At 39.8% G+C, this 25,041-nt stretch overlaps 2 protein-coding genes across 2 annotated transcripts; one reads left to right on the top strand and one right to left on the bottom strand.

Annotated features, from left to right (window-relative positions):
* Positions 1–1,397: 1,397 nt before the first annotated feature.
* eci1 (enoyl-CoA delta isomerase 1) lies at positions 1,398–7,458 on the bottom strand. Its single transcript, XM_058049371.2, has 7 exons — positions 7,315–7,458; positions 6,928–7,053; positions 5,500–5,627; positions 3,757–3,903; positions 3,555–3,676; positions 3,273–3,451; positions 1,398–1,833 (listed from the first exon to the last, which is right to left on the bottom strand). The coding sequence occupies exons 1-7, from the start codon at positions 7,355–7,357 to the stop codon at positions 1,667–1,669; spliced, it is 912 nt and encodes a 303-aa protein (XP_057905354.2). The 5' UTR covers positions 7,358–7,458; the 3' UTR covers positions 1,398–1,666.
* Positions 7,459–10,409: 2,951 nt separating this feature from the next.
* Positions 10,410–18,830, top strand: LOC131103428 (growth hormone secretagogue receptor type 1-like). The gene is made up of 6 exons (XM_078797344.1): positions 10,410–10,545; positions 10,630–10,805; positions 13,730–14,501; positions 16,299–16,441; positions 16,850–16,954; positions 18,819–18,830. Exons 1-6 carry the CDS (start codon positions 10,410–10,412, stop codon positions 18,828–18,830), a joined length of 1,344 nt encoding a protein of 447 aa, XP_078653470.1.
* Positions 18,831–25,041: the final 6,211 nt, after the last annotated feature.

Below are 25,041 nucleotides of genomic sequence, written 5' to 3'. Positions count from 1 at the left end.
GAGGTGGGGTACACCCTGGACTGGTCGCCAGCCAATCACAGGGCACATATAGACAAACAACCATTCACACTCACATTCATACCTATGGACAATTTGGAGTCGCCAATTAACCTTGCATGTTTTTGGAATTCATTCATTCATTTTCTACCGCTTTTTCCTCACGAAGGTCGCGGGGGTGCTGGAGCCTATCCCAGCTGTCTTCGGGCGAGAGGCGGGGTACACCCTGGACTGGTCGCCAGCCAATCACAGGGCACATATAGACAAACAACCATTCACACTCACATTCATACCTATGGACAATTTGGAGTCGCCAATTAACCTAGCATGTTTTTGGAATGTGGGAGGAAAATGGAGTACCCGGAGAAAACCCACGCATGCATGGGGAGAACATACAAATTCCACACAGAGATGGCTGAGGGTGGAATTGAACACGGTTGTCCTAGCTGTGAGGGCTGCATGCTAACCACTCAGTTGCCGTGCAGCCTCTGGTCTATTCTTCCTAAAAAAAAACCACATATTTAAGCAAATGTTACATATTTTTGTTTTTTTGCATAAAAATGTTTTAAATGAACTACAATACAAATACAGTTGAAGACCATACAAGACATTGATGAAGTGTTGTCTACACTGGCCACTAGAAGTCACTAGTACAACACACTTGACTATGACCAAGGACAGGCATTTATTATTTTATAATTGTTTATAATAATAGTCATCATCATCATAACACAGACTGCAGGAAAACTGAACTCTGGATCCCTGACTGTACATTTCCGGTTTCCACCCTGCCCAATTTGAGTACAGATACGGATACAGACAGTCCCTAGTTAATATACTAGTCATGCTTCTCGCATCGGTAGAAAAAAAAAATGTTAAAATCAAGTGTAAATTTCATAAGTGTTGCAAGTCAGGAAAAAAAGTTGAAGTCCAATAAGTCACTATAGACAGGGTTGATAGAATCCAAGAGTTTTTTTATTCTAGAACATCACTTTTTCTACCTTTTGAAATGGGCACGGAGCCAGACAAATTAGGTTGTGCTCTGTAAGTCTAATGACGCTGATGACACATTACTGTCACAGTTTCAACACAAACCCAGTCATCAGTAAATTTGCATTAATGATGCCAGAAGTGCCTTTTATTGCAAATGTTGATCAGAAATTGAGGAGCTTTTCAAAGTCACCAAAATTCAAAATCACGCATGATGTTCTCTTGTGTTCATCAGGGTTTATCCTTCAGCTGATGATCATTATTTGTATCAGTAAAACAGTAATCTGTTACAGTTTCTCACTGTTCAGAATGGCATTAAACACATCATGGGTGTAAGGAAGTAACGACTGTACAGTACTAGAACAAGTATGACAGCATTACACAAAGCAAAAAAAAATGCCAAGGTTACGTTGTTGGTAGGCCAGGCACTTTAATGGTGATGCTCTGGTGATTATGTTACAAAAAGTGAGAAAAGGCTTTGTGTGAGCTGAACTAGCTTAATTACCTTCATGCTACAGGGGTACATACCACCATGTTATGGATGTTATGAACAGACCTTCAATATACTGATTTGGCCCCCCTGCAGCAAAACAAATAATGATACCACACACACACACACACAACTATAGTGCACAAAAGCCACTGGCTAATGACGTTACTGATTACTTCCCCGTTCTCACTAAGCCTTCCTCTTTTTGAGCATCTCAAGATACACACGGAGCGACTTCTGGATGGAGTCTTTGGTGATGAAACCCACAAAGTTTTGGATGTCAGCCTCTCGTTTGGCCGTGAGCTTGTCAATGGTCTGCTTCCTCATCATGGACTTGGTGATCTGTCTGGCGTGGTCTGGAAAGCATTTCAAGCAATCACTTACTCCCAAGTGTGAGGTTAAACATGAATGAATGTCACCGACTGACAAGCATTGCACACCGTACTAGGGATCGATCAATATTTTTTTCGGGCCGATGTCGATACCGTTTTTTTCCCCATCACCCTTAGCCAATGGCCGATTTTGCTTAGGCCGATACTGCTTTTGCTCCCCCAATTTACATGAAAAAATGACCATGATAACAAATATAACAGGTCTCAAGTTTAAACAAATATTTATTGAAATGTAAACACTGAACACAGTAGGATTCAGCTTTCTTAAACACACATTTAAACGGCATTATCAACTTTAAAAGCAATAAATATTCAACCATGTGCAAAACATTTCTGTCGTAGTTTAAGTTTTATCTATCGATCTATCCGCCTCCACACACACAAACACATCACACTGACAATTTCGTACGAGATATAAAACATTTCTCTCATCATTAAAGTTCGTGTTGTGCACTGCTCCAATTCATTGTGTGTGTGTGTGTGCTCGGAGAGAGCGCACACAAATAACACAACACGCATTTAACCTCAGCCCGGCGTTGGCTGAAAGAAAGTCCTACAAACACCATGGGACTGAATTGCCAACGTTGCCATTAAAGCGGTGTTGGTAACAGCTGTACATATTAGCCTCCAACTACATCGACAGCTCCCTAATTCCAACGGAAGGCACTTTTAAAGATGGAGCATTCAGCAGCATTCCTGTTTTTAGACCCATAAACTAAACTATATTTTCAAGCACATATATTGCATTCACTTGCCGTTCATGTCCTATTTCAAAGCAGGTGACAATATTTTAACTAAATAAGTTTAACTGTTAGAGACTAATTAAAAGTTGAAAACGTACCCTTGTGATTCACCACTCTTGCAGTGGGGGAGGGTTACCGAAACTGCGTGTGTTGCAGGGTCTTCCGGCAACACAAAGCTGCCCGGCGGATGCCTGTCTGTAAATCATGCAGCGGAAAAATACATCGGCGAACCCACGTGCGTATCGGCCGATACCAATTCAAGTAAAGAACGCAAATATTGGCCGGATATATCAGCCGGCTGATGTATCGGTTGATCCTTACACTGTGTTCCCCACTGTCGTCCGTTTCTGACTCTCCCCATCCCCTAGCAAAGCTTCGCCAGGCATGGTGAGCTGGCGCTGCCGCCCTGGTTCTACCTTCCGCCTGATGGCCTCACTGGTTATCATACATTTGCTCACAGGAGGGGCCTGTGTGTTTCCCATACATTCATTTGTGGAGGCTCACCACAAATAAATTTAGACCGCAACCGCAATTTGGCGCTACCTGCTGGAGGGATCAGTGTTGGCAACGAATCAACTTTGTCACAATATCTTAACGAGTATTCAGACCCCTCGACATTCTGTTTTTACAAATCAAGCCACTTTGTCTGGTGTTACTTACCAGGAATAGCCAACCACTTGGCCATGGCCTGCTCGGCAGTGGTCATGACCTTATCCTCTGGTACTATTTGGTCCACTAATCCCATCGTCAGAGCCTCATTTGGGTTGTAGAGCAGCCCCAGAGCCAGGGCCAACTCAGTGGTCCGGTGGCCCACTGTATTAGCCATGGTGTCCTTAAACCTGCCAGCAGCACATGGTACACTTTATGTACTGGACCAGTCAAAATGTACAAGTATGAGTGCCCACTAACACATTTTTCATCAAGATGATTGTGAATTTTTACCAAAAAGGTGCAACTATGCCGAGCTGAGTCTCATTAAGGCCGATGGTGTACCGTGGGTTGTCTGCCATAATTCTATAATCGCATGTTAGCGACATCAGACAGCCGCCAGCAGGACTAGAGCCCTGTAGAAGAAGGGGAGAACATCACTTGGCTTTTTTGCTCCAATCCACCAACATGTCGGACGTAATTTTTTTGTCCATACGTTGATAGCAGCTATGGTGACCATGTTGGAGCTGTAAAGTTTTAGCCACATCTCCTGGACAGCTTTCCAGAACTCTCCACAGCGCTCTGGACTCCTCCCATACATCTCCATGATGTCCAGTCCAGCCGAGAACACCTTGGGTAAACTCTGGACGCAAACAACATTTATAGCTATGGTCAGAAAAATTAACAACGTAGAACATAACTACAAACAATATAGAACATATTTAGGCAAAGTTGATAAATCATGTCAGTGACTCATTCATGATTCATTTATTATATGTATTTATGGATTTACTATGTTGCACTTTAAAGACAGAGTTTGAGACACCCAGGATACAGAGAACAAGAAAAACTGGTGTCTTGATGTTAATAAAGGAACGAATACTTTGGATTAGGTATATTAGAAGTAAATTACGCACAGCTACTTCAATTCAAATCTCTGAGTTTGCATGTTTTCTCTGTGTGTGTGGGGGTTTTCTCCAGGTACTCCGGTTTCCTCTCACATTCCAAATGTCAACTCTAAATTGTTCAATTGATTGGCTGGTGACCAATCCAGAGGGTACCCCGCCTCTTTTCCAAAGACAGCTGGGATAGGCTCCATCCACGTTGGAATTATCACTTTATACATACAGGCTAGGCTGCACGGTAGTCGGGTGGTTAGCATGCAGGCCTCACAGCTAAGAGACCCGTGTTCAATCCCACCCTCGGCCATCTCTGTGTGGAGTTTGCATGTTCTCCCTGTCCATGCGCGGGTTTTACCCGGGTACTCCGGTTTCCTCCCACATTCCAAAAACATGCTAGGTTAATTGGCGACTCCAAATTGTCCATAGGTATGAATGTGAGTGTGAATGGTTGTTTGTCTATATGTGCCCTGTGATTGGCTGGCGACCAGTCCAGGGTGTACCCCGCCTCTCGCCCGAAGACAGCTGGGATAGGCTCCAGCACCCCGCAACCCTCATGAGGATAAGAAGTAAAAAATTAATGAACGAATATAAACCAGGTGTGTGCAATGTGCCATTTTTTTGCATGAGATATGTTATTAGATATTACAGAAATATATTTTTTTTGTCACTTCTAACCCAAACCTTATGTAGCATCTGTAATGTACACACCAAACTGGCCCCCTCATCCTCTATCAATATTTGTATTCATATCTGCCAGTAGATTGTAAGTGCTATTTGTGCTTCATTTTAAAAGTCAATAAATACTAACCAATAAAGAAAGAACAACGAGAAAAAAAGTTTCACGCACAAAAAAAAACGCACCTAAACCATGCTGCCTGTGGTATTGCTACACTGCACAAAATGGAAGGAATAATAATGGCAGAGGGCTGCACAGTGGGGAGTGGTTAGCGCGCAGGCCACACAACTAGGAGACACAAATCTGACTCCACCCTCGGCCATCTCTGTGTGGCGTTTGCATGTTCTCCCTGTGCATGCGCAGGTTTTCCCCGGGTACTCCGGTTTCCTCCCACATTCCAAAAACATTCTAGGTTAATTGGCGACTCCAAATTGTCCATAGGTATGAATGTGAGTGTGAATGGTTGTTTGTCTATATGTGCCCTGTGATTGGCTGGCGACCAGTCCAGGGTGTACCCCGCCTCGTGAGGGTAAGCAGTAGAAAATGAATGAATGATGTCCAACAGGACATTGATCCCTATCACCTATCAAGACTACTTCAACGTTCTGACTTCATGAGGAAAGGTGGAGGATGTGCTGAGGAAGATACGAGTCGGCGTTACCGAGGTGATGATGAGGCCGCGACAGCTCTTGTCCATCTCAAGCTTCTCTACGCTGATGCAAAACTCTGTGAGGAAGTCCAAACTGAGGCTGTTGACTGGCGGACTCTTCATACGCATCACGGCCACGCCTACAGATAGATATGGCATACATATTCATCACAACAAGAGAATTGGCATGTCAATGAAATGCATAGTTACGGGCGTATGTATGATGTATTTTGGAATATTACCGTATTGTATAGAACCATATATATATACTCAACCATGTAACCGGTTGAAGCCTTCCGAGAAGAAAATATGCAAACAATACGCTAATCGTGCTAACATTCTTTCAGAAAAGGTCATGTGACCGATACAGTAGCTGTTTCGCCAGTCTGTGAGGCGTCAAAATGTGATTATGACTTCTGTCATCAAGGTGCAACATCTCATATTTTATATAATTTCCTCCTATGTTTGTTCATTTTGTTTTGTTGTGTAGTAGCTTAGCTATAAATGCAAATCATATCGCTACGTCAACACACCTAAATAACTTATGCATTGTACTTATGTTATGATTAGCGACTTCTTCTGGTGTTGCTGGAGAATTTTCAGGAATTTGTGTTGTCACTGAGCAGCAGCAGTCACATCAGTGCACAGTCAGCTGCCGAGGCACACTGAGTAATGCCACTGGGGGGGACATAATACATAAGTGTTTCATAACCTGGTGGCACGGCGGTCTAGTGGTTAGTGCGCAGACCTCATAGCTAGGAGACCAGGGTTCAATCTCTGTGTGGAGTTTGCATGTTCTCCCCGTGCACGCGTGGGTTTTCTCCAGGTACTCCGGTTTCCTCCCACATTCCAAAAACATGCTAGGTTAATTGGCGACTCCAAATTGTCCATAGGTATGAATGTGAGTGTGAATGGTTGTTTGTCTATATGTGCCCTGTGATTGGCTGGCGACCAGTCCAGGGTGTACCCCGCCTCTCGCCCAAAGTAAACTGGGATAGGCTCCAGCAACCCCCGCAACCCTCGTGAGGAAAAAGCGGTAAAAAATGAATGAATGTTTCATAACCTTCATTAAATTACGATTCACTACAATCTAGCCTCACCTACCTGTCAGCGTGTCAGAACGTGTGATAAATTAAATAAATAATCCTGAATGCAAGATTAAAAGGTGGAGGCTGATTATTATTACGCCGTCTAGACTTTGAGAGGTTCCACTCTCCGGAATCTGTTACGTCACATGCAAATAATAAGTACATTTATCAGGATTTTAATCTAGCAACTTCTAGAACAGCCAATAGCTATTTCTCTTGGTATACATTATTGGAACAGCGCCAACCAAAACCAGATTTGTAATACAGTACAGGTCTTTCCTGATGTTGAGTAGATTATGCAGTGTGACGTTTTAACTAGTTGGTTGCATACTTTGACGCTCACAACGCTCACCTGTACTCTGGTCGAAATCCACGGTGATTTTGGGTGATGTGGAATTATTCCTCTGTTGTGCGACAACAAACACAGAAGATGCACACACTCTGCCATGATTGCAGGATGACACTTGCGAGAGAAGACCTGGATACAGAAAATTCACAGTAAAAATAAAACCAGTTAAAAGAGATTGATCATGCCAGCTTTGACTTAAAGCAAACAATGTTAAATAGGTAGTAAAGCAGGACGAAACCCACCATGACCCTTGCTCCAGATTCATTGAAGCAGATAGCAACGCTAGCTAGTTAGTCGACATTCATGGTCAAGAGCAGGCGAACGTTAAGGACTCACTCTTAAAATGAAACGTTCACTCAAGTCTGTTAAAGTAGTATAAACACGACATACCTGATAAAGCAGACGTATTTCTCAAAGCTGCTCTGAAAGCCATTTTGATGTGTGCAGCTGAGCGTGAAGTTGGAATATATATGTATACACTTTCCGGAACAACAGCGCTTGGAAATGACAGTGGTCAGTATGAATAATTACAACTTCCGGGTTCAAGTCGCCTATAACGCTTCCATTATTAAAGTGACAGATTTATTATAATGACTTCTGAATTTGCATGTCTGTCACATTTAATGTTTCAGATCATCAAACAAAAAGACAACATAACTGAACACAAATGCAGTTTGAAAATTAAACTTTTTATTTTTACTAAAGGGAAAAAAGTGAGGTAAATAAATATTTAAGTTGAGTTTACCCCCCTCACAATTTTAAGGTCATTGTAACAGAGATAGACTGAATGTAAAAATTAAAAAAAAACTATAAATGAAGCTGTATTTTGAGTGAGATATTGTGAAATAAGTGTTTGATCCTGAAGCAAAACATGACACATATTCTTCAAATCCTGATGGTTTTTGATTGCAGTATTCATTTGATAACAACATTCATCATTGATTTTCTATGCCGCTAATCGTCACTAGGGTCACGGGTATGTATGCTAGAGCCTATCCCAGCTGTCTCTGGACTGGTTGCCAGCCAATCACAGGGCTCATATAGACAACCATTCGCACTCACATTCATACCGTCATCATACGGAGTCGCCAATTAGCCTAACATTCCACACACTTCGCTGTGTTTGGTCACACTCCCAAGTGCTCTCGAGGACTTCCAGATACGTAGGTCCACCTTTACTGAGTGCAGGTGATCTACAGAATGCGCAGAGCTATCTAAAACCTCTGTCAGCGCTCACTTCCAAATTTGCAAACCTCATTATCTTGATGTTTTGGCATTGTTTAACATGAGAATACAACATGGTCAAAACATGTGAGAATATATTAATGCCTGTCTGTGAAAAAGTATAGAAAGCGGTGATTTTAGTTTTTTTACAGCCTAATAATAATGGTAATGGTAATGGTAATGGTTTAATTTCATTTGAACATGCATCAGATTACAATTGAATGCATCACATAATCAGTTCACGTTATCCACTGTATTATATAGTACATTGGTAAAAAGCCAATACTGATGATTTCAACCAGTAAGTCTTTCTTTACCCCAAATCATGTTTCCAGGGATGGTGATGTTGGGATCGTGTATGTATAGTATATATGTATTTCACGCAAACACAAATCTTTATTATATATGTGATTGTTTCTCCCTCTCACCCACCTCACATACAACTGTGAGCAAATAGGGGATCAAATACATGTCCCCCCCGTAGCATGGTTTGGAGTGAGAAAAGTGAGCGAGTGAGAGGGAGTTCATATCCTGCAGGTGTCACAGCCAGAGCTGTGTCTGTGGACGTACAAACGCCATGCACTGAGGCTTCTTCAGACCAGTAAGTATCAGATTTGACATATACTGTAGCTATATAGGTGCAATCTTAACAATAATGCTGGGAACCAGATAATTTATTTTAATTATATTCATGTCAAATTGTATAAATACAAGATATTGAACTCTTATTTTGATCTTAGTTAGATCTTGTATCTGTATCTGTTTGTATGCTCTACCAGCGAATGGCAAAAAAACACGACTAATTGAGGTACTGCTCCCCACAAACCCTCCCGCCATTGTTCATACATAACACAATATAGGTTAAAGCCCTATATATGCCCCCAAATACATCATGGAGAAAGTAGTTCTCGTTTTAATTTTCTCTTGATGGTGCAATGATGGTGCGTTCAAGGACCACTGAAGAAGTATGACATCTCAAAGGTTGATGAAAACGCATTTACCAATTTTGGACTAATGCATATATGCTGTATGGTAATGGTAATGATAATGGTTTTATTTCATTTGAACATGCTTCAGATTACAATTGAATGCATCACATAATCAGTTCACAGTTCCACATGTCCAAAAGGAGTAGGAAGAAGCAAAGCTTATTAAATACTACCCCTCTATTTGGTACTTTTACAATCACTAACTGTTACATTTGTTCACTTCCTGCTTTCCTAATATAATTTTTTTGTTTCATTTTTTATTATTATTTTGTATTTTGTATTTTTTGTCACATACCGGAGTACGAGGTGATATGACCATACACTGACATAATGGGTAGTGAATAATGTTGAATAATGTGGGTTCACTTCGTGCCTTTCTAATATAATTTAATTTTTTATTTTTTAAACATGTTTTTAATTTTAATTAATTAAGTAATTAATTAATTATTTTTTATTTATTTTACACATTTTTATTTATTTAATTTTTTATTTTTTTTATTTTTTGTCATGTACCAAAGTAGGAGGTGATATGACCATCCAATGACATAATGGGTACCATAGTAAGTGTCAATATAGTGATATATGTATATAGCACATCATGACTGGTTCAAGACTCTTCATCCTTGTATTTAGCAAACATCAACTGCTTGTATTGTTTCTTGAATTGGCTCATCGTTGTGCATTGTTTGAGGTCCTTACTCAATCCATTCCATAGTTTGATTCCACATACTGAAATGCTATGGCTTTTTAACGTAGTCCTAGCATATAAGTGTTTCAAATTTAGTTCTTTCCTGAGATCATATTTCTCCTCTCTTGTAGAGAAGTATTGGACGACAAATTTAGCTAATTGGTTATTTTTAGCCTTATGCATTATTTTAGCTGTTTGAAGATGAACTATATCAGCAAGTTTAAGTATTTGTGATTTTAGAAATAAGGAGTTAGTATGTTCTCTGTAGGCGGCATTATGAATTATCCTTACTGACCTTTTTTGCAGTACATTTAGCGAGTGAAGTTATTACCTCATATTTCCACACAATAAGTAAACAGAACCATATAGAACCATATCAGTATGTATTTTTAAATTATTACTGTTTTCTGCTGAAAAAAACAGATTTGCGGAGAAGAATAAATAATGCTGGATCAACTGTATATTGATTTATCTTCAATTGTGACAAAAAAACATCTCTCCATTTAACTGTGATTAAGCTTAACATAGGAAATCCATCAGCATGCATCCTGCTGCTTTCTCTGCTGTTGCTTTTCTGTGAAATCATGGATCGACTGGAGCTGGAAGACATGAGCAGTGTCTGTGAAGATGGGAACTGTGGTCTAACATCCGGTTTTCCAGAGGACTGCCCGAACCTCGACTGTGACTGGGAGGAACCAATGTTTGGATTGACAGAGTTAGGTTTGTATCAGTAAAAACAGATAAATGATGTCATCAATTTTGAAGTAAATTTGTGATTTAACATGCCATTGTTTTCATTTCCAGTGTGTGTGACAGTCATTTATATTCCTCTGATGCTTTTCGGTCTCCTGGGAAATGTCTTAACAATCCTGGTGGTTTGGCTACGTCCACAAATAAGAAGTTCTACCTACTTGTATCTGAGTAGTATGGCTGTCAGCGATCTGATGATACTACTACTTCTACCTTTGGATCTCTATAAGGTACAAACACATGTAAACCAGCTCCGATACAATGTGGAAATATTGGAAATTGTAGAAACCAAAGTCTGAGTTTACTTATGACTTACTCACTCCAGCTAGCAATTAAAAAAGGAAACCAGTTTTGCTATGCTAAGTGTGACTCTAAAAGCAAACGATGTGGTCCTTTCCTCAAATCAACTCTCTTATCCCTTCCTACCCCAAACAAACCCCAGACCCAAGTTTCACTGACTCCTGGATGCTTGAAGAAGACTCAAGTTTCACTGACTCTCGGGTGCGCATCTAAGACTGTAGTTTCACTGACTACATGGCACTCAACTAAGACTCGCGTTTCACTGACTTGACAAAGGCTCAAGTTTTCAGACTCAAGGGTGCACGGCAAAGGCTTAAATTTCATTGACTCATATGCGCTCAGTGAAGACTAGAGTTTCACTGACTCACTGGTACTCGATGAAGACTCAAGTTTCATTGATTCCCCGGTGCTTGAAGGGTGCACTGACTTGCAGGTGCTCAATGAATATTCAAATTTCACTCACTTACAAACCCTTGACAAAGACTCAAGTTTCACTGACTCCTGGACGCTTGACAAAGACCCAAGTTTCACTGACTTTTGGACACTTGAAGAAGACTCGAGTTTCACTGACTCATGGATGCCCAACTAAGACTCTAGTTTCACTGACTACATGGTACTCACTGACTTGACAAAGACTCAAGTTTTCAGGCTAGGGTTTCACTGACTCACTGGTACCCGATGAAGACTCAAACTTCATTGATTCCCGGGTGTTTGAAGAAGACTCGACTTTCACTGCTCAGTGAAGATTAGAGTTTCACTAACTCAAGGGTACTCGATGAAGACTCAAGTTTCACTTACTCACGGGTGCCCAGCTAAGACTCTAGTTTCACTGATTCTTGGACGCTTGAAGAAGACTAGAGTTTCACTGACTCACTGGTACCCGATGAAGACTCGAACTTCATTGATTCCCGGGTGCTTGAAGAAGACTCGACTTTCACTGACTTGCAGGTGCTCAACTAAGACGCAAGTTTCACAAACTCCTGGGTAATTGACAAAAGACTCAAGTTTTCAGACTCATTGGTGCTCAGTGAAGAATAGAGTTTCACTGACTCAAGGGTCTACAGCACCCCCGCGACCCTTGTGAAGATAAGCGGAAGAAAATGAATGAATGAATGACTCAAGGGTACTTGATGAAAACTCAAGTTTCACTGACTCACGGGTGCCCAACTAATACTCTAGTTTCACTGACTCCTGGACGCTTGAAGACGACTCCAGTTTCACTGACTCACCAGTGCGCAACTAAGACTCTAGTTTCACTGACTGCATGGTACTCGACTAAGACTCGCATTTCACTGACTTACAGGGAGTTGAAAAAGACTCAATTTTCAGACTCAAGGGTGCACGGCGAAGGCTTAAATTTCATTGACTCATATGTGCTCAGTGAAGACGAGAGTTTCACTGACTCACTGGTACTCGATGAAGAGTCGAACTTCATTGATTCCCGGGTGCTTGAAGAAGACTTGAGTTTCACTGACTTGCAGGTGGTCAACCAAGACGCAAGTTTCACTAACTCCTGGGTACTCAGTGAAGAATAGAGTTTCACTGACTCACAGATGCATCTTGCTGCCTTTTGCTAATTGATCGGGAAAAAAATCAGATACCGATATCAACCGATGCCGACAATCATCAGTACCGATAATTATCAGACATCCCTAATTATCCCTAAGTATTATTATACAAATTCCTTATGACCATCTTATTTGTGCATATGGTGGAGGAAATTTGTGGACCCATCAGGGGTCAAGGGGTGTGGCCACATTTGTTTTGTTCAATGGAGGGTTATTTAGCAGTTATTTACTCATCAAAAAAGTGCACAGACAGTGAGTCAGCAACACGTAGGTGCTTTGTTTGGGGACTCAATTCCACTGAATGATACAGGGCAAATGGACTAGTTTGTTATGCTCTATGTCAGGGGTCTCAAACTCAATTTACCTGGGGGCCACTGGAGCTAGGGTCTGGGCAAGGCTGGGCCTCATCAGGTTTTCCAAAAAAAAAACAAAAAAAACGCATTTATTAAAAACAGAAAAATATACTTTTTCAGTGCTTCGGTTCCGATTTTCTACAATAAAAGCTCTGATAAAACATTCAACTGTTCTCAAATATCTTAATTTTTATTTTTCTGCACAAAGTAAAATGAAAAATAAATAAACAAATCAAGAATAAAGAAAATCAATCAATCAGTAATAAATAAATATAATAATAATAATAATAATACGGCAAATAATAAAAACTTAAGAAACCACATATAGTTGGTGGGTAGACAAATTATTTTTTTCAGATTAAAATGAACAAAGCATTATTAGAGCCCTGTAGACATGACAAAACACAACTATAGTCACATTTATACTCTTTTTATTTACAACATATTGCGCAACTGCAGGGTCTTGAGACACATGCTAACTCGCAAACTAGAGAGCTAGCGACCGAAACGGTAGCCTTCAAGTTATTTCCTTTAAACTTAAATAGCCAAAAACTTACCACTTCCACACAGATAGAGAGGATAACTATTAACAATTATTTAACCTTTAACATGAACATTAATCAATGAATGAATTTTTTCTGGGTACATGATACCATACAGCATCCATATCAAACTTGCGCGGGCCGCACTAACATTAAACTTTCATATCAAGGCGGGGGCCTCAAACTCGTGTCCTGCGGGCCACGTGTTTGAGACCCCTGCTCTATGTTGTTTAAAATTTGGCTTAAATGTTCATCAAAAACGGAATCATACACATACTGGGGGACTCCAAAACTGAGGTTAAACAGCATTTTCTATCTGGAGTTATACAATGGTGACAATGCATTCCGTATAAGATACTAATATACTAATATGCGTCTCTGCCTCTCTCAGCTATGGAGGCCCCGACCTTGGCCCTTTGGAGACCTCGCCTGTAAGATGACCATGTTTCTCTCCGAGTGCTGCACCTTCTGCACCATCCTCCACATCACCTTCCTTTCTTTGGAGAGGTATGTGGCAATCTGCTGGCCAATCACGGCCAAGACGCTGGTAACACGCCGCAGAACCAGGGCTCTCATTGGCTGCCTGTGGCTGGGCGCTGCGGTGAGTGCAGCACCCGTGTTGGTGATGGTTGGCGTCGAGGAAATTGGGGAGGAAGATCTCAGGGTCGGTGGATGGAGGGAGAATGGAAGGTGGATGGGCGAGGATGGCAGTCACATGACTTCACTTGATGACGAATTAGATGTGTCGATGTGGGAAGAAAACGAGAGACACAGTGAAAGAGCTGGACAGTGGAATTGGTTGGAAGACGGAGAACTGGGAGGAATAGGTGAGAAAATGAAACAACATGGCGTTGCGGTTAAAAATGAAAAACAGGTCCAGGAAGATGAAAAAATGCGGAAAAAATGCGAGATGAAGGAGAAGAATGGGAGGCAAAAGGTTGATGAGAAACTTACGCCGGAGATTGATAGGCGGGAGTGTCGCTGTACAGACTACGCCATTTCCTCCGGCCTACTCTCCGCCATGATGATTCTATCCAACCTGTACTTCCTGGTTCCGGTCTGCGTACTCGGACTGGTCTACGCTCTGATTGGAAGGACCCTCTGGCTGCGCCCTCAGAGTAGCCGCAGAGAGCAAAGTCACCGACACGCCGTGAAGATGCTTGGTGAGGAAACAAAAACACACACTTACTAATATGTTGATGTTAGAGCATTCATTATCATCTTACTGTGATCTTCTTCTGAGGAACTTCTCAGGAACTAGTTCAGCAAGTCTTGTGTTTCTAGACCAAAATTGTACAAAAAAAAACTGTGAGAACCAGGACTCTTTATTTGACAGGAGCCAAACTTGAACAAGCTTGTCAAAACATTGGAAATCACTGGAGGTCATTACTCAACAGTCTGACTAACTGTGTCCTCTTACAAAGAACTCTACATTCATCACATATCAACTTAACATGCAAAAGGTGGCTAGGAAATACAGGTTTAAATTTTAAAAAGCTATTTTAACATATTCACATAATGCATTTTGTGTGAGCCAGGCATTTAATTAGAGGACATAGACAATTTGGTTGAATGGAGGGATGCTTTTGTCCACCAGAGGCAGCCAGAGGAGCCCAGAGGGAGGCTGACATCATCGCAGCACCCTGGCAGGCACCAATTCCTGATTGCTCCATCTATCTATCATTTCCTATGCTGCTTATCCTCACTAGGGTCCCGGGTATGCTGGAGCCTATCTCAGCTGTCTTAGTGTGAGAGGCGGGGTACACCCTGGACTGGTCGCCAGCCAATCACAGGGCACATATAGACAAACAACCATTCACACTCACATTCATACCTATGGACAATTTGGAGTCGCCAATTAACCTAGCATGTTTTTGGAATGTGGGAGGAAACCGGAGTACCCGGAGAAAACCCACGCATGCACGGGGAGAACATGCAAACTCCACACAGAGATGCTCAAGTGGACATTCGAACCCAGGTCTTCCCGATCTCCTGAATCCTGGCTTTCCTGACCACTCGGCCCACACTGGTCTTATTTAATTTTAAAAATACCTTAAAAATGCTGATATACGTTTAGTATACACCAGGGATCTCAAACTCAATTTACCTGGGGGCCACTGGAGCTAGGGTCTGGGCAAGGCTGGGCTGCATCAGGTTTTCCAAAAAAAAAAAAACACATTTATTAAAAACAGAAAAATATACAAACTTTTTCAGTGCTTTGGTTCAGATTTTCTACAATAAAAGCTCTGATAAAACATTCCACTGTTTTCAAATATCTTAATTTTTATTTTTCTGGACAAAATAAGATGAAAAATAAATAAACAAATCAAGAATAAAGAAAATCAATCAATCAGTAATAAATAAATAAATATAATAATAATAATAATAAAACGGCAAATAATAAAAACTTAAGAAACCACATATAGTTGGTGAGTGGACATTATTTTTTTCAGATTAAAATGAACAAAGCATTATTAGAGCCCTGTAGACATGACAAAACACGACTATAGTCACATTTATACTCTTTTTATTTACAACATATTGCGCAACTGCAGGGTCTTGAGACACATGCTAACTCGCAAACTAGAGAGCTAGCGACCGAAACGGTAGCCTTCAAGTTATTTCCTTTAAACTTAAATAGCCAAAAACTTACCACTTCCACACGGATAGGGAGGATAACTATTAACAGTTATTTAACCTTTAACATGAACATTAATCAAACGTAATAATTTTTTCTGGGTACATGATACCATACAGCATCCATATCAAACTTGCGCGGGCCGCACTAACATTAAACTTTCATATCAAGGCGGGGGCCTCAAAATAGTGTCCTGCGGGCCACATTTGGCCCGCGGGCCGCGTGTTTGAGACCCCTGGTATACACTGTCAAGATGCATTTTATTTGATAAACACTACACTAAACATTTTTATTTTATTCTTCTTCCCTCGTGTCTCCTCAGGAGTGATCGTCTTGGCGTTTGTCCTGTGCTGGCTGCCTTTCCACATCGGTCGAATTATATTCTTTTTCTCTCTGGGAACCAATACGGACAGGCAGGAGCCATACTTTGTCAACATGGATGAAGCTATCAGCCACGGATGCAAAGTGACCACGGCTGTTAACTCAGACCTGCACCCTAATACATCTGGAAATGCTTCAGAGAATGAAACAATCTCTGATATGTGTGTGAAGACCACATTTAAAACGCACATTAACGTGAGCATACCCTCGAGTAGGGATTTACATTACCATGTGTCACCCACCGAAAGCAAGGAAAGGGTCACACATGCACTTACACACACAATATCACCTAATGATTCCACACATATACAACAGTTAATGCATGGATATACGAACAACAAAACGCACAATGCATCACACAAACGTTTAAGCTACCATACCAACACAACAAGCACTGGTGTTGATTTGCAATGTAAGAACATCCCAGAGGCCAATGACACACACAACAACAACAACAACACACATTTGTATTTTTTATACTATCTGTCGCAGTATTTTAACCTGGGTTCATCCGTGCTCTTTTACCTGAGCGCTGCGGTCAACCCGTTACTGTACAACGCCATGTCAGCCAGATATAGACACGCTGTACACAGCCTGGTATACACACACTCGTACGCACGCGGCCAACGCTTGCGTACACTCCAGACACATCAAACCTCAACTAATTTGTAAGAAGGAATTTTACTTCATTGTTTACAGTCAGGGGCTGCATGGTGGAGGAGTGGTTAGCATGCAGGCTACACAGCTGGGAGAGCCGAGTTTGATTCCACCCTCGGGCATCTCTCATGACTCCAAATTGTCCATAGGTATGAATGTGAGTGTGAATGGTTGTTTGTCTATATGTGCCCTGTGATTGGCTGGCGACCAGTCCAGGGTGTACCCCGCCTCTCGCCTGAAGACAGTGGTAGAAAATGAATGAATGAATGTTTACTATCGGGAATTTCAAAGCCATATGGCCATTTGGTGTCAGTGTTGGCTTACCTTCCTGCAACCAAATAGCTTCTCTTGCTTTGACTGATTGATGAGCACAAATAACAAAAGTGGTAAAAACAAAACAAATACTGAGACATTGACACTTTAAATATATATATATATATACATATATATATATATATATATATATACATATATAGTGATTCCATTCTATTGTTTGTGCTTGAAAATGCTTCATTTAAGCAAAAAATAAATAAATAAATATATATATATTTATTTTATTATATATATAATATATATATATACAAAAAATAGAATATAGAATCACTATATATGTATATATGTGTATATATATTATTTTTATTTTATATATATATATTTTTTATTATATATGTTATTAAATAATATTATATAATAAATAGTATTTATTATATAATATATAGTATAACTCCAGATATAATTTATATAAATTATATAATTATTAAAATTGTATTTTTATTATATATTTTTTTAATATTATATCTATTTTATTTATTATACATATATATATATTTTATTCTTATTTTTTTTTATGTATTTTTGCTAAAATGAAGCATTTTCAAGCACAACAAATAGAATGGAATCAACTGAAATACAAATAAATATAAGGCATTCCAAGACATGATATATAGTTCTCTAAACTGGTCGGTAATGTTACTAAAATGTTTCAGGAAACACACAAGCACCAGACTTGGTCACTGAGACAACTGCTTTATTTGCAGTAATCCATAACACAAGCTACTAGCGCAGCTGTCAGCCTCGCCAGGCTAAAACTCCGAACCCCCGAGGTCACATCCTGTCCGTCACGCACTGAGCTAACACAGCTGACACATACAAGCAACGGTTGTTCCATGTCTGGAGGGCTCTCAAACATATTTTCAAGGTTCTACTACAAAACTATTTCATTTATAAATAAAGAATCCTATTTGGCAAAAATTCCCTTATCACGGTTGGGTCTGGAACCAATTACCCGCAATAAATGAGGGCTTACTGCATGTAAATATCATTGTGTGTGTTCATACTTTTAAAAGAGGGCTATGCTTGTAAATGTAAACACATGCGACCTGATGTGTCCTCTGCTACCGATAACACCCCTCTGATGAATGTCTCTATTTGATATCGCTACCGTGATGGTTATAAATATTAATTTTTTTGACAGCAGGAAGGCCTTCAGTGGTTTTCCTGAGGTTTGGAAAACAGAGCCTTAGGCTGGAGGACAATTGATTAGATTGTGTTTGTAATCCAGGCCCTTGCTGACATGAGTAGATGTCTTATTGGAGACAAATTTATATGATATAAGTGAGAAATGTCAGTACTGAGGATAGAGGGCATTTTTTATCACCTTCAGTAATATAATATATAATTTTGATGCTTATTTTAATTACATGCTAAAACCAAATCAATGTAAATGACAACATGCAAATGGAGTTCATTAAATGTGTGTTATGCGTGAAAGCAAGTTTGTCTGTGTTTAATTTTGTGCTTCAAGGCTCGCAAATAGCCCCCGGGCTTTTGACACGCCTTTGTATTCTTTAGAATTACACATAATGAAGATTTTAACAAGTCTTTTACAAGGCAAATTGAGAGGTTTCCTTTTTTCTGATTTTTTTAAACATTGCATATGACACAGTTTTAGAGAAGCATATGTAACACAGTTAAAAATACATTTTATTTACAATTTTTGTAAATGTGTGAATTTCATTTTTCAGCAAGTCACTCCTAGGCTTCTGTAGCTCCTTCACTTTCAGAGACCAGAAAACTGTCCGAGTGAGTGATCTTTTTTTGCATCTACACATCCATTAAAGCTACAAACCCGTTGCTATTTAATTCAGTTAAAATTGGATTAAAATAAAACTATTGTTGTTTTTATATCTTCTGGATGTGTCACTCAAACATATGCATTATTATATTTGCAAAATTTTAAATGTTATTGGTGTACCCAGTGTAATATATATCATAATCAATATTAAGAGCAGTCATAGGCTCAAGCTCACATGTCACCCTGAAGAGGATGAGAAACTACAGTGTGTGAATGAATGAAGTTCAGGGTGAGCAAAATGGCAATGGATGCGAGATGAGGGTGTAATACATACTTTCCACCACTAATTGGCGCTGTGGTTCATAGATCTGTTTCACTGTACTAGTAGGGCAACAACAACAAAACAACTACTCATACTGCAATATTATACAAATTTATATTTAAATAGTATTATTGACACCATAATAATAGGCCTATGTCATTTAATTTTTTGACAATAATCACATAATAATGTCTGCGTGTCAAATGGCAATAGCCCTGCTAATATCAGATATATTAATTAAATATATAAAAAATTATAAATATCAATAAAAGGTATAAAATATATTTTTAAAATGATTAAAAATGTTTTAAAATTATTTTTGTAATATTTTAATTTTGTAAAACTTATTTTATTTATTTCATGTATTTATCTAATTTATTTATTACTGTATTATGTATTTAATGTAATATATTCAATGTTTGAATGTATTGTTAGATATTACAAATAACATTGAAAAATTACAAAAATAATATTATCATTATATTAATATAAAAATTAAATATTATCATATTTGTGGTAAACTAGATCAGTACAGAACAAAGGTTGTCAAACATTTCAGCATCACAGACCCCTTATGAGAGAAAACATTTAACAAGTTTGCCTTTTTTTATTTTGACATACATTTGGTCTAAAATCATAAAAAGTTTAATTTATTTTGCCTATCCCAGCTGTCTTCGGGCGAGAGGCGGGGTACACCCTGGACTGGTCGCCAGCCAATCACAGGGCACATATAGACAAACAACCATTCACACTCACATTCATACCTATGGACAATTTGGAGTCGCCAATTAACCTAGCATGTTTTTGGAATGTGGGAGGAAACCGGAGTACCCGGAGAAAACCCACACATGCAAACTCCACGCAGAGATGGCAGAGGGTGGAATTGAACTCAGGTCTCCCAGCTGTGAGGCCTGTGCACTCACCACTCCCCACCGTACAGCCAGTATAAAATGCATTTTTCAAAAAACATACATTTGTTCCCAAGCTGCGTATAAATAAAACATACACAAGTAATGTACCTTTTCACAGAATTCTAATTAGTTTTCATCTTGAATATTACACATGGATCTACACTTGAGAAGAAATATGCTTTTTCATTTCTTTTCTGCATTCTCTCCTGTCCCGTATAACATCACAAAATGGCGCTTGAGCAATTAGCATAAACAAAGCAGCATTTCACAGCTGCGAGGTACAGTGGGGAAATTAGCGGTGTGTGTGTCTGCTCGGCTGATACAGGTTCAATAACATCCTGGTGCATTTTAGTGGACGTGGAAGTATTTCACTCTGATGAACAACTCAATTCATACGGCTTCGCTGGGGTGCAATTTGGACATATGTGTCAATAATTTACATACAACCCCATACGTGGGTGCCCGTGTTGTAAAGACACTGCATTAGATTACTGTTCTACTTCTTTACTAAGTGGCTATTATATACACATCACCAGAGATAATCTGATCACCATATTCCCTCCATTAGATGCAATGAGTGTCCCTATCACAATGGTGAGAATTGCACCCGATGGCACCTTGCTTGGTCACTCGTGTTGTCCGCAAATACCAATGAGCGCTGATTAGAAAACTGGAAACATAATAGGGGGTATTTTCGTAGTTGGAGAAACTAGGACTGTAAAATAATTTAAAAATTTTATCAAATTATTCACAGTTAAAAAAAATTATTTATCCTGATTAATCAACATTTGCAATTATGTGTGAAATTAACTCATTCATTCATTCATTCATTCATTTTCTACCGCTTTTCCTCACAAGGGTCGCAAGGGTGCTGGAGCCTATCCCAGCTGTCTTTGGGCGAGAGGCGGGGTACACCCTGGACTGGTCGCCAGCCAATCACAGGGCACATATAGACAAACAACCATTCACACTCACATTCATACCTATGGACAATTTGGAGTCACCAATGAACCTAGCATGTTTTTGGAATGTGGGAGGAAACCGGAGTACCCGGAGAAAACCCACACATGCACGGGGAGAACATGCAAACTCCACACAGAGATGGTGGAATCGAACTTGGGTCTCCTAGCTGTGTGGCCTGCACGCTAACCACTCGTCCGCCGTCAAACCTGAACATTGAAATATTCAACAAAAAGTGCTGGAACCTATCCCAGCTGTTTTTGGACACGAGAGGTGGGGTATACTCTGGACTGGTCGCCAGCCAATCACAGGGCACATATAGACAAACAACCATTCACACTCACATTCATACCTATGGAGTGGAGTGGCCAATTAACCTAGCATGTTTTTGGAATGTGGGAGGAAACCATAGTACCCGGGTAAAACCCACGCATGCACGGGGAAAACATGCAAACTCCACACAGAGATGGCCAAGGGTGGAATTGAACCCTGGTCTCCTAGCTGTGAGGTCTGCGCGCTAACCACTAGACCGCCGTGCCGCCCTGTGAAATTAACTAACTAATTCTAATGAAGTAACTAATTTTTACTGTATAGAAATTATATACGTATTATCATTAGGGATGGCCGATAATTATCGGCCCCATAGCAGCATAACAATGCTTGATATCGGTACTGATATTTTTAAAATGCGGTATTGAGTACAAATGTGTTGATTCCACTACAGGAGATATGTCATGTTACACATATCAGTATAGGCTGATATCGATAGAGTTGCACAATATCGGCATATCGTTTTTTGGCAAAAAAGCCAATATCATCCCTAATTATCATTATTTATTATCAACTCCAAATGAGCTGAAAATGTAAATGGAAGCATTAGAATATCCACCTTATGTTTTTCTTTGTTGTTCTGTTTATTTAGACCACATCTACATGCATAATAAAGACGTTGTTGTGATTATCGGAGTGGCCATGAATGCACCTTCTTGTGGTTTGTCGGACCAGAGACGTGTTTGTGAGTTGGAGATGCATACAGTGGTGCTTTGGTTAATGTTATTAATTGGTTCCAGAAGGTACAACTCAAACCAAGACGGACTCTAACCAAAGCACATTTTCCCATAGAAAATAATGTAAATCCAATTAATCCGTTCCAGACACCCAAACATGTTAACACAAAACACATTGCAGAGACAATAATTATAGTTTTAAATGCAGAAAAAAATTCACCGTGCTGTCCACTCGTCCACCGTGCGGCCTCCCTGAAACTAAAAATAACACACACAAAAAAAGTGCCCTTATTACGGTAAAACTTATCGTGTACATTTGCTTTGTGGGAAAATTTTTGCCACAGACGCATGTAAATCCGATGTATGTCCAAGAAATCAATATTGATTCGTCTTTTAAATATAATTTTAACAGTATTAGTCATTATGAGAGTTATAGTTTGTTAAAAATCCTTTTTTATTGTCATGGTAGCTATGAAACACCGTGGTCCTAAATATACCTTCAAATCATGCTGCTGACATAATTTTTCAACATGAATAGTCACTTGAATAATAATGTCAGCTGCTTGGCCATCACGGTACAACGGCCAAACATAACTGAGGTAATGACTCGGTACTTTTGCTCAATGAACCGCATCGGCGAGCGACATCATGTCGGCTATCTCCGGTATGAAAGCAGCGCAGGTGTTCTCCATTAGTCACTCTACTGGTGTTCTTTCTCACCGAGACGTAAGGTTGCAATGAATGGGATTCAATTCAGCGAGGTAGTTGGGTCGGTCAGTTGGTCATTCGGTTGATCCATCGAGTGATAGCTGATGTGATAAAAGGGATAGATAGAAAAATTGGTGGGTAGGTCGATCGGTAAGTAGGTCTGCCGGTCTATTAGTGGGTCAATCAATAGAGGGTAGATAGGAAGGTAATACGTATTGTAGGTAGGTAGAAAGGTAGGTTGGTCACTTGGCTAGGTACTGTAGGTACTGTAGATAAGTAGTCGGTTGATCAGTCGGTCGGTCAGTTGACCGGAGGTTCAATCAATCGACCAATCAAATAAATCCATAGAGGGAAAGATTTGTAGGTAATTGGTGAGTCGGTCAATTGGTTGATGATCAATTGATAGCTAGATTGACAAAGGAATAGATTGCTAGGTAGGTATAAAGGAAGGTACAGTACAGGTAGCTAGGTAAGTAGATCCGTCGGTCGATTGATCAGTCAATGGATAGAGGTATAGATGGAAAGATTGGTAAGCAGGTAAATGGGAAGGTACTATGTAGGCAGGTAAAAAGGTATGTCAGTCGCTTGGCTAGTACATCAATCAATTGATAAGTTGGTAGGTGGGTTGGTTGGTAAGACAGTTAATCGATAGATAAGTTCGTTAATCGGTCGGTCGATTGATCAGTCAATGGATAGAGGTATAGATGGAAAGATTGGTAAGCAGGTAAATGGGAAGGTACTATGTAGGCATGTAGTCAGTCGCTTGGCTAGTACATCAATCAATTGATAAGTTGGTAGGTGGGTTGGTTGGTAAGTCAGTTAATCGACAGATAAGTTCGTCAATCCGTCGGTCGATTGATCAGTCAATGGATAGAGGTATAGATGGAAAGATTGGTAAGTAGATAAATGGGAAGGTACTATGTAGGCAGGTAAAAAGGTATGTCAGTCGCTTGACTAGTACATCAATCAATTGATAAGTTGGTAGGTCGGTTGGTAAGTCAGTTAATCGACGGATAAGTTTGTCAATCCTTCGGTAGATTGATGAGTCGCTCAGTCGTTCAATAAATGTACCGATAAATAAATCAACCAAGGGAAATGTCACTATGTATTCTTCACACCATTTTTTTCTTTTTGTACATTAATAATTAATAATTTACAGGAGTGCATCCATGTATTTGGTTTAGGCTCTCTACCAAAAATGTATATACAGTATCACCCACCTCTGGTGTGTATGCACATTGTTATGGTTTCCAGGTGATTGTGGATTAGATACGCAGCTGAGGACTGATCTTGTCTAATATTGTTGTTCCAGGAACATGATGTATCTAAATCCATGCTGCCACTGCGGCACACACCTGCATGACACACACACACACACACACACACATCAGGGAATCATCAGTGTATCAAATCGGATCTTGCGTTTGACAGTTCTTTGTTTTGATAGAAACTCATTTTACTGCTCAAATAATAAAGTGCATCTATTTTCAACAACGTCATAATAACAACTAAACTAGGAATACCTGGTTGACATCTTCTGGATCTCCTACAGTCCAGTAAATTACCAGTGGAGAGGTTTTCAATTTCAACCCTTTGACACCAGTGACTTGTGGTTACGGAATGTAGAGTGTTACCTATGATCATGAAAAGTAAAAAATATATATAACATGTCCACCAACAGATGCAATTATGGCTGAGCGTTCTCTACCAAAGCTTCCTGTGTTGTAGTAGTAGTAGTAGTAGTAGTAGTAGTAGTAGTAGTAGAAAAAATGGGACATGATCATTCATATAGTAGATATCAGTGCATAACACATTTCACTAATTAGATTAGGTTATTTTTAATGCTATTACCAACACTTATTATGAATATCGATATAGTTACTGTATGTCTGACTCACTTCCTGACTCAAACACACACACATACACACAAGAAATAAAAAAACAGCAGGATTCCGTCCCCTCAGTGTGAGGTAAAGGGTGGTGGGGAGGAGCACGAGAGGGTTTATAAACGTGCAACTTCCTTCTCCATCAACCTACAAGAAAGC

Source organism: Doryrhamphus excisus, linkage group LG16 (assembly GCF_037039965.1).
Source record: "Doryrhamphus excisus strain RoL-2023G ecotype Guam linkage group LG16, RoL_Dexc_Guam_v1.1, whole genome shotgun sequence".
In the NCBI taxonomy this organism is placed as follows: Eukaryota; Metazoa; Chordata; class Actinopteri; order Syngnathiformes; family Syngnathidae; genus Doryrhamphus; species Doryrhamphus excisus.
Note: the sequence above shows the minus strand (reverse complement) of the source record. Positions and strands in the feature narration are given on the sequence as shown.